The sequence below is a fragment of the Lepeophtheirus salmonis genome, chromosome Z, assembly GCF_016086655.4.
Source record: "Lepeophtheirus salmonis chromosome Z, UVic_Lsal_1.4, whole genome shotgun sequence".
NCBI classification, from domain to species: domain Eukaryota; kingdom Metazoa; phylum Arthropoda; class Copepoda; order Siphonostomatoida; family Caligidae; genus Lepeophtheirus; species Lepeophtheirus salmonis.
In genome coordinates this window covers 12534473-12546010 of record NC_092584.1, presented here as the reverse complement: position 1 = coordinate 12546010, position 11538 = coordinate 12534473, and the positions used below count along the sequence as shown (strand labels likewise).

Genomic DNA, 11538 nt, shown 5'->3' with positions numbered 1-11538 from the left:
GCAACAAACAATTGACCATATGATAATACTGATTTTGGTAAATATAAAGCATTTTTTTTCAAATGTATGACCTTGTGATTTATTTCATTGCAACTTGATTGGGAACTGTTTTTCTTATAAGTAAAAATTGAAACTCATCGCCACTAGAAAGAAGTAAGGGTGATTCTTGTAATAAATACAATGATTATATAAGATGTTCCTTCTTCAACCATAATGAAAATACAAATTAAGACTAACTCGCTAATCCTCGTCATCCCTTTCTTAATTCGTATTTAATATACATTCTCCTTTTTCCGTTAAAAGATTCATTTGTTCATTGGTTTTTTTTAATTTGTTTGGGGCATTTTTGAAAAGACAACCCATACCTTTAAAAAAACTTTGAGACACTAGGAATCGATCTTGATCTTATGAAAAAAATCAACTTATTAGTGAAAGAACAACTTGTCTTCACAGCCGTAGCTCAGAATTCTAAACAACTGGTATTTTATGTGTAAAGTTTGTATCGGTCTCCGTTTTTGAAATAAATGCGTTTTTATCGTAGTTTTTCTAAGTGGGAATCACATCACACACATAGATTATTTTAATACTATGTATTCGCTTTGTTACAAAATATAGAGTTCCAATCTTTTTTCTACCCAACGTATTAAGTAGCTCAAACAGCTGATCGATAAGAAGTTTTGTAACGCATATAGTGTCATAATAAATGTGTACATCTTTTAAGTCATAATGATCATAAAAGGGCTTCTGAATTGGCTTCGACGTTTTGGCCAAAAAGGACCCTTCTAATTAATATACTTTTTTTTTAAACCAAAGGAAGCTGGAACATTTTTTATTTATTAGTGAAAAAAATATATAAATTGATAGAGGGAATCAGTTTTTATGGGATGAAGCAGTTTGTTGTCGCTAATAAATAATGAAAGGAGTGGCCTGTTTGTGTTATGCTCATTCCTTTCCAATCAATGAACCTCGTGCAATTCACATCTAAGAAAGTGTAGGTTTCTCGATTGAAACTACGACAGTCCTAATGAAGAGAGTCATCATTGGAGTAAGATGATAATTAACAAACTGCGTGCGTCATATTTAATACACCAGTCTTAAGAAACCAGTTCTTAGTACGTGCGATTCAAGGAGAAGACTGATTTAATTTTCGACCACGAATCTCTGGATTTATTCATTAATAGACAATGGATTTTAATACTGGAGATATTTATGGGATGAAACACCCCATACACAACGTAAGACCTCATTTTCAAATTCATATTTTGACTTTTTTCAGACTTTGTAACTTATTAATAAAATTGACAATAATTCACTTTGTTTTTAAATCTACTTCTACACAAAATGCTAATCTTGAACATAATAAATTTCAAAATATAGTTAAGAATGTTTAGTGAAGATAAAGTAAAGCTTTTATTTAGTTATGCACGAAAAAGTCAGGATAGCACATTTGACTCCATGTTTAAATGAGTTTTACTGATTTATTCTCATTTTATATAAATTTCCATCATTATTTTTTAATTACAAATTAAAATTTTACTGTACCTGGAACTGATAGCTAGACATGTAATGTTAAAATGGAAATATGAAACATTTGGAAGGTTTATCTAAATTCTTGGAACAACCCTCCAATTAGAAAGACACCCATTAGACCAAAAAAGCAGGCAGACAAAAAATATATGGGACTTAATAAGGTCTTCATCTACAGCTATTGCACCGACGGATATATTAATATAGTTGCCATTCTTTCATGATTTATGATTAAAACTGGTTAATTTTTGTAAAATAGTTGTTAATATTTGGTTTTATTATTGCTGCGTTACACCACGTTAATGGAGACTTATCCTTACAATGTTTAAAGTATTACTCTTTAAGCGACGAAATAATTACAAAGTTGTTCTGATTAAGGCCTTTGATTTATTATAAGATAAGTTTCGAATAAATTGAGAGGTGCACAAAAAGAAACACAAAGTTAACTGAACTATTAAACAGAGTACATGACGTAATAAACTAATAAAACTAGACAGTCAGAAGTGTTTGTACTCCGACCTTGAGAAATCATTTTCTCAAAACTATTGATTGAATTTCTCAAAAAATGAACATTTTGAATAGGCGGGGAAAAAATCTTGCCTTTACTTGTTCTCAGCTTCAAAGTTCGAACATGGCCATCTCAACCCTATATTATTTCGACTACACGAGCTGAAGGCTACTCTTGAAGAGGGATATTATCTTCAGAAATGAGGAGGATGTTGTTTACCATCACTTTATCGACGCTATCCCTCCATTTATCTCGGGTTTGTAGCTGTTGCAAATATTCCCGGGATCATCGTATCCAAAAATAGTCAGAAAGACGATAATAACGTTTAATAAACTAATAAATCTAGATAGTCGGAAGCGTTAAAAATTATTTTTATTAATGAATTCAATTAAAAATTTAATTTTTAAAAATAAATATAAAGTTCCAAAAGAACCGAATTTACTTTTTAAACATTAAATACTTAAGTGAATTTTACACTATAAACGTTAATTAAATTATTATTAGGAAATAATACATATAAATAATTAATGATAACTAAATGAGGACAATAATCAAGACAATTGTAACACAATTTCATGCATACTTGCACATTTACTAGACCGAACATTGTTCCTCCTTTCTCTGTTCGCCTCTTTCGAGAAAGTTTTGCACGCATCTTTATACGAATTTGGCAAAATTTTCGAATAATTTTTGTCTTAATATTATGACAATCGCTTAGGGATATATTTGTTTTTTCTTTATCAATTAGATTTTGCAGGATTTGGATTATATTTCTTAAATCACTACATTCTTGAGTTTTAATATGTTTCAAAATCGTTTCTCCGCTCTAATGAATATATTTTTGAAGACTTACTTGAGACAGAGGTATAAAGAGGGACCGATAAAATCTTTATGATGAAGGAGTATTGAATATGGGAACTATCACTAGTGGCCCAAAATAAAAAAAGCAAAGGCAGTCTGAACAAACAGACTGACATTTCTTAATTTGGTTTAGAATAAAGCAAGAAATATAATGTATAATATCAGTTTGTTGTTCAGACAACACAGTATCTTCTTATAGCTGAGGAATTACTCGAAGATGATATATTATTACAATACAATGTACGGTACGTTAGCATTACGAAAAATATATTACAATTAAAAAGTATAGGCTAATTTTGATATATAACTAAATTAAGTACACAAAGTAGTACATAAATTAACTTCAATATCTTAAAAAGAGGCTTTATGGAAGCTGACAATTTTAAACCAATCAGCAAAGAGAAGGAAAAAGCATGTCCACCTTCAAATCAGTGTCCAATCTTTCCCTCTAGTCCTTTAATTAGACCCAACCTACTCTAATAATATTAATTGATCTTTATTACAATTTTTATTTTAAACTAACACTAGATTTATTAACTTTATTGCATATTTTACTGTTTGAATTGCATGCGAATGTACTTGAACAAATCATAGTTCTTTCATTAAGAATTGATTTTTTTTTTCTTTCCGTTTAACAAGATCACTGGAAATGGCCAAGGCTCCTCCTTGAAGGAATCGTACAAAGTTATCCCCTACGAGGGGCCCCATTGCGTAGACCCCAGGATGTGAAATGCATTCATGGGTATAAGTATCAATATATATTGGATTATCTCTCGAAATGGGTTGATCAGGAAGAATACCTAATTCTTCATGCCCTTCAATGAAACTGAGATTAGAGAATGATCCAATGAGAGATATGAGAAAAGAGGCATCAACTATTTGCCCATCACTAAATGTAATTCTAACAAATCCATCCTTGAGCGCTGTGGTTTTCACAAGAGTCGAAGGAATAGGTGTGTAGTATGGAGACGTAATCTCAAATTTCATCATTTTGTGAAATCTATGGTATTCTGGATAGCTCACTTTGGGTAATTTGGAATAGATGAAGTTAGGATCATGTGGCTGTCTTCTGAATGAGTGAATTACCTTTATTTTGTGTTGCAGAGCTGCTAAAACTGCATCCGCTGCCGATAAACCTGAGCCAATAATACATATGGGCAATTTCGATTCTTGAATTTCTTCCAAATGGTGTTCGAAATCTCGTAACGAACGAATAATCCGTGATTCGGCCTCCATTTCTCCACGGCATTTCAATTTATTAGAATTGTCATATGATCCAGCTGCAAGGACGACACTCGGAGTTATATAAGTGAAAGGGAATATCCCATTATCATCTTTTCTGAATCCCGAGACTTTCCAAAGTGTGCCTTCATTTTCTTCGTCCTTCTTGTTTGATGATAAAGTGTTACTAGAGGATGTCGAAGGTGGTGATGTGCTGGAGGAAGAGGTCGAAGTTGATGTTGAAGATGCGGGGTTAAAGAAATGACAAGGCGAGCTATATAGACTAGGATTGCAAATTGGATCCCATGAACAGTTAGATGATATTTTAGTCATCATTCTCTCCAACTCTTCATCCCTTGCAGAATATTCATCCATGTAACATCGTCTGCATGAATTAAAAGATGTTTGGCATTCTGATACATCTGAGTCTGATTCGTCTTCAAGGGCATAATAATATCCACTTGTATCCTTATCCCTTAACTTTGTCACAGATGTTACCTCTACACCGTTGATGAAATTGTTGAATAACCCCATTTTGTCAACATAGGACTTGTAATATTCGGCTACAGCAGAGATAGGGACTCGACTCCCTTCTTTGTCCACGCCACATATACTTTGAATGTATTCTTTGATTTTTAAATTGGGAAGCTCCATCCAGCTACCAAGACTAAGAGTTAAAAATTCTCCTTCCATTGACTATAAATATAAATACACTTACAAATCAAAGCTAAAAATTGAATCATGGTTATATTCAAAATATATTATTATAAAACGTACAGCCCAAGTTCCTCCGGGACATCCTCGTCCCAACACAACGTGACTAAATGAAAAATTCGGATCATACTTCCAATCCATTAAGCTGTCTTTATGAATTCCAAGGTCTGCATCAGGATGGGCCAAAGCGTCGAACAACAACGAAACGGGATTGTTGGAACGACCTTGAAGGCCCTAAGAAATAAAGTAACAGGTTAGTGAATGTCTCCTCCGCTCTTGAGATTAAATGTACTTCAGATAAAAACTCCAAGTTTTGCAAAACCAAGGGATTGTCCGATTCTTCTTGCAGACGAAGATGTAGATATTCATCAGCGGATTTCCCCTTGTAATAAGGTATATTTCCAGATAACATATACGACAACGTAATACCGGACGGGCCATTTCCTATAAGTAAAAATTATGAGTCAACTGCAAGTATGTACTATACAAGCTAAACTCGTCTAACCAACGATCACAGCATCCTTGTAGTCATGGTGATTTTTGATGCTTCTGCTCGACCTAACAGGCATGACAAAGACTCCTCTCGTGGTCTCACTTTCAAATTCCCTGGATGATAATTTTCTTCTACTCGTTAAGAGTTCCCTTCTAAAAAAATATAAATAATTAATTAATTTTGAATAATGCATAATTAAATAGTATGTATAGTAAATATTTGTATAGAATTTGTACATTTTAATGTTGTAATTCGGGCCAGAAATTTTAAACCGATCTAATATCCTTATAATTTATTTTTAGTCAATCTAATTCGGAATTTGGACCCATCAGGATTGATCAAAATTTAAAAATAATCGGGCTCAGTTAAAACCTTGTTGTTTTCAAATGAGCAAATATTGCTTTACAAAGTTTAGCAAGGATTCATTTTGAGGCGAGATCACGGGTTTAGACCGATTTAATAACGATCAATTCATTGTAAAACAGTGAAATCTCCTTTCACAGTCAAAGACTAATTATCTACTAAAATATCGATTTAAGTAGATCTAGAAAGGATCACTTAAGATCGAACGGCAAACAAAATCGGATTCCCATCGAGGGTCAACTGTAGTACATATATTGTTTGAGCGTTTAAAAGAAAATCAATATTAACTCGTATTTAAACACATATACTTCACGTTTAGGTAGAGTTTCTTTTAAAAAAAGGCATGTCTCGATCATGTTAGAAAGGCTTAGTATGGAAAAACAAAACAAGGGAAAACAAAAAGCTTAAAGCAGTATTAATAAGTACAAAAAAAAAATTATAATTTATTTAAACATCATTTAATTACGCATAAAAACAAATCTGGTTTTTTTCCCCCACTCTATACAGTTCAATGTCAAAACTATGCAAAATGGAAATTCGTCAATCACGTTCAAGTGTCATTTTCTCGACTTGTACGTAAGCTAGAGAACTCGGGTTTGTTTGGCGTTATAACTATTGTTTATGCTTTAATATATAGAAATATGAGCCTCAATCACTCAACCTTCATTAATTATTGAATTAGTAAGTGTTCATATTTCAATGGGCCACCCTGTATAAAATAATCTACTATTACGATGAAACCCAAAATTTGTATAGAATAGACTTTCCCTTCCATTGAGAACCATGTTCTTGGTTCATGTAAAGAGACCAAGCTTCCATTCAGAGCATCCCCAAAAGGATCATTAGTTGATCATTTTGCCTCAAGGATATTTTGCTTTAATATATAAATAAAGTAGATTAATAAGGCGCTTCCGTTATTTTTGGTTGAAATTTATGTTCCTTTGGAATGTTTTAATCAAAATATATTATGTATATTACTATAAAATGCAATAAATGGTTCATTTTTTCCCCCACAAAAAATTATGGAATCATGTACCGAAATTTAAATAAATACACCAAACATGTAAACACTATGTATTAAATTCGAACCAAAAACAAAATAAGTAATAAGATTAGTAAAATAAGAAAATAAATAAACACGGCAACAATTTGAATAGAATAATTTCTAATCATTTGCCCCTTATTAATTATCATTAGACATGATGGACTACACAGGGGAACACTCATTTTGTGCAAATGAATTCAAGTAATAGAAAAATATTTAATGGTTAATACAAAAAAAGGAAATTTGAAAAAATATTTTGGTTCCATTTTGTATTTTTTAAATGATCCCATTTTGAAATATTAAAATTATCTTCTCTATTGAATGAATCGCTTTATTGTTTCGATCCTGGTATGTCATTCCCAACTCAACTCCATCTTATGAGGTCTGGTAGTTTTCCTCGGTTGAATTCTCCTCCCATCGTCCCTCATGGAATTTGGAATCCGAATATCCCTTGAGATGGATGATCAAGTTAGAATTTCCGTCCTTACACTCCCTCGATTTTTCTTTCACGAGGCATGACGTTATGAAATTGGCATTGAAATCGGCAAAAATATAATGATAATGTTTACTATTTACTAGTAGACCCGCATAAAAAATAGGATCCTTACAAAATGCAATAAAAATACTTGGAGATGCATATTTTTCAATAGATCCTTTGTTTAAAGTATGAATTGAATATTTTTCTGTAATATCAGCTATGATATTCCTCATCTCCAATGATGAAAATCCAGTGTAGAATGGGCAAAAAACAAAAACCAACTTGGTAACCCATAAAATTTGAAGAATAATGCTCATGACGTTTCATAAGATAATCTACAATCAGTATGACAAGAGAGGAAGGAGAAAAGGATATAAACAAGGACATTTACAAGAATTACTCTGATGTAGATTCCCAATGACCCTCTGCCTCCAAAAAGGACCTACTATTATAATTCCTCAACAAATCCTCAGGGTTACGCTCCGTCTGTTAAGAGCCCACACGAACGTTCAAAGAGGTTTTGAATATAATTGAATCTATGTATTTAGGAAAGGATGTTCACTTCTCAAGAATTAGATAAGAATGACAACTGCTAAGTGAAAAAATAAATCATTCTTTCTACTACCAATTAACGGACCAGCTAAAAAACAAACCGGATTTACATCATAGCTCATCCCTACGTATTATGAATAAGTTCTAAGGGTATCTCAAGAAGTGTGTCTTTTTTCATCCTTTTTTCATCCTAAAAAGGAAAATATATCGAGTTCAGTACAAGGTACCGAGTCAATAAAAACACTTTAAACTAAGTTTTTATGTATTCTACTTTTAACTTGGGGATTTTTTTTTAAATTACAAAATTCCCTCCTCTAATTGTTAACACCTGTGTTATTTATACTAGAAAAGAGACATGGATCGACGAACAACCATAATATGAGGCAACAGTCTAATTCCATTATTATTCCAATAGAAAATAAACATTTAATTAGTTCTATAGTAATAAATATTACATATTTTGATTTAGGAAATTCTAAGGGAATATCAATTTGAACCAAAAATAAACAATAACGACGTATAAGCCACATTTATTTATATATTATGGCGAAATATACTTGAGGTAAAATAGCTTTAAGGTGAAATGGTTTAAGGCAAAATTACCAAGTACCATGAATTCATCCTTTTAACTAAATTAACACAAGGGAAACTCTAGGAAGGGAAGAAAAAGCTGCATACGACATAAGGGGAAATGACTAAGTGATGTCCTCATCATAAAAAGTGGCATGCTGCACAATAAAAAGATATAATTACGACCCTGTATCTCCTCAAGCTAACAGGTGCGACTTTGTTTTAAAGCCTATGGGGACACTTGGGAGCTGTGCCCACACAAAACAAGGCTTGAGTTCCCCAACTAAAATATAAATACAATTTGAAGTACATTCTAATAAAACAGTAGAACTCTGACGACATTCTAAAACCTTGTGCTTAAAAATCAGTTATTTATAATTTTGCCCTCCAGACATGGAGTGAAATGATCGCAGACATGCCAAATAGAAAAAGTGTTAATTACTTCTCCTTTACCATTTCCTCCTAATGTGTCCAAAAATGCACGCAACGCAAAAAAGGTTTTTTTTGTTCTCAAATTGCGTAAATAAAATTACTTTATTTATAAAGTAATTTTCCAAAATATTTTTTGCTTAACAAATGGGGAAAAAAAAGGTGAAAATTAGTGCATCTTTGGAGTCAAAAGAGATCTTCAAGTGTTGGTAAAAATCTACAGAGATATTTTTCGTTTTCACGTTATTCGATACGTCGATAAGTCTTTTTGACCTTTTCTTTTAGGATGAATTAATGCGTTTGATAATCAAAGAAAGTAAATTATTCTATTTGTATAAAAATGTGTCCCTAAATCCAATTCTGATGGAAGAGTTTAAGGCTATCATGGGAATCCTAATAATCCTTGGATACATTTAACTACCTACCAAGCCAATGTACTGGTCAAACTATGAGGATGTGACAGATTTAGCAATAAAGAGCTCAATACGAAGGTACTGGTTCGAATAAATTGGTGTCATTTTGTAGGTTAAATAAAGATGTTTTATATAGCAAAAAAACTCAAGGTCAAGATGTAAGGTCAAAGTCACATTAAAGGTCAAAAACGCATTATCGACCATCACTTTTGAACTAATGTAGATACAGAGATGAAGTCATATCTTTGTGGCACGCAATGCATACAAATATTTAATTAAATTGAGCCTTCCTCCTTTTTGACTTTGACATAGATAATAAATGATATTTCTTTTATGAAAAATGACCATAGGTGGAGGTTTGAGCTCTACCAAGTACACATATTACTTTTCATTTCATAGGATATCATTTGAAAGTCCAAAAAACTCATGAAATACACATATTTTGTTTCTAGCCAATTGTAAAGGTCTATATAATCAGATCTGGGCACTAGAAAAGAAAACAGGTGTCTTACTATATAATGACGTAACTTGGGTATGAAGTTGAATATATTAGGTGCAGTAAAAAGAAAGCCTTTATTTTATCTTTTTTTATTTTTTTCATAAATATTTAATCTCCTTGGCAATCAAAACAGTGTTGACAATACGGTCGGACTTGACGATTCCCACTATTTTATCCGCATTTTAAACAATTGGCCTTGTATCTTTGACATGAAAATTACAGGAACGGAATCAACGAAACCAAAATACCAGGTGATTGGCTGTCACAGAATCAAGACAAAAAACACTATTCACATTTTCAGCAGTCTAGCTTTCGTTTTCGACTAGTTCGAAGAAAAACGGTAATATAAGGCGAATTTTCTCTTTGTCGGTGTGTATCTTTGACGACCGCTCAAACAATACATAGCAAAAGAATCACAAAACTGGTTTAATAGTTTCTTTAGTATGTAATCTAATCTTTCTAACGCCATCTTCAGTTTCCGATAACACTTAACCAAAAGCAAGTTACACATTACTAAAGCCATCCATTGGAAAAATAATCCTTTTACTCCAACTGCTATTTAAAATTTGTAGGATAAGAATGGGTTGTATCTTTGAGTTAGTTACCATTTTCTTAATAACAGAATGACTCAAATCCTTGTTATAAATCTAGTATCTGAAATATCTCTATCTTATATTAATATCAGCAAGGGGATTTTTTTTTGGTTTTTCTAATCCGTTCTTCCTTCTATATTGTTTTTAGTTGTATCTGAGAGTCAGTAATAAATTAGCACTCAGCATGTTCACAAGTGAACTTCTTTTAGAGGTGTCTATGGACACCATAAAGGTGAGACCGACTAAATATTATGTGTTTTAATTGCATTCCTAACTCATAGCATCAACGCCTCAAACAAGGCTTTAGTGGTTTATCCTATGAGGTATTCATAAGGTGTGCAAAAACTGAGGAGAATGTAAGTACTCTAAAGTTTAGTTGTTATCTGGAAGAAGAGCATGATATCGTCGATGAGGATGCAGGAGTTAATATTGTCAAAAGGAATGCTGACGAACGTCTACGTTATAAGCATAACAATAATACGCACGCCCAAACTAAAAAATGTCTCCTCAACTTGTTTTTCTTCTTGGTTCACGAATAATAAGAATAATAATTTGTGTACTTTTCATAAGAGATTCGGCAAGATATCATATCAATGTCTTTCTCCCAATATTTGTTTTGATATTTTAAATTCAAAACAAATAAAAAAACTGATAAGGCGTCTGGAAATCCCAACGTAGAATGATCCATTTAAATGTATGAATTGTAAAAACACTAGAAATATCTTCCCAAATGTATATATAAATAAAAAAAATTATTAATCTTATAATCAAAGTACAAAATTATTTAAAATGCAGTCCTACAATACTGATTACTTCACTAAAACAGAGAATCCCATAATACTTTTATTTGATATTAGTGATGAACGATCTTTGATGCCCTTTTGCAAATTCATTCGGATTGGTGATTCTAAGGTTAGATTATTAACAGCGAATAATTAAGCCCTAAAAAATTACGATAGTTTTAATCAGAGAATTGAGTTTCCCAATTCGGGAACACATCGTTGGAATTCCATCGTCACTTATATAAAGTTTGAGGTATAGGGATTTCCTGAAGCACCATCATTTTTTTGTAGATGTTTATAATAATAAATTTATGAAAAAGGCCGACCATGTAATTAGTATTTCAATTGTAACAGACTGTGCTGCATCTAAAGAGACGGTGTATAAGCACACTGCTTTAAAAAACAATTCATTTTTTGGTGATTGTCTACACGGACTATACGATTCTATGGAAGCTTCTGCAAGATTAGCTTTTGGAGAGGATATTCGATC

The 11538-nt window shown here is 32.2% G+C and overlaps 1 protein-coding gene across 5 annotated transcripts in view; it reads right to left on the bottom strand.

Annotated features, from left to right (window-relative positions):
• Window positions 1-3376: 3376 nt before the first annotated feature.
• Window positions 3377-11538, bottom strand: part of LOC121130085 (oxidative stress-induced growth inhibitor 1) — a 29791-nt gene continuing 21629 nt past the window's right edge. For 4 of the 5 annotated variants that reach the window (XM_040725794.2, XM_040725793.2, XM_071893830.1 and 1 more), the window contains 4 exons: window positions 5337-5476; window positions 5124-5275; window positions 4895-5065; window positions 3377-4813 (listed from right to left, as the gene is read on the bottom strand). In XM_040725794.2, the coding sequence (XP_040581728.1) occupies window positions 3485-4813; window positions 4895-5065; window positions 5124-5275; window positions 5337-5400 (1716 nt within the window). In that variant the 5' untranslated portion in view covers window positions 5401-5476 and the 3' untranslated portion in view covers window positions 3377-3484. Of the gene's footprint in view, window positions 4814-4894; window positions 5066-5123; window positions 5276-5327; window positions 5477-11538 lie in introns of all 5 variants that reach the window. The other variant, XM_040725795.2, reaches the window with a different exon arrangement.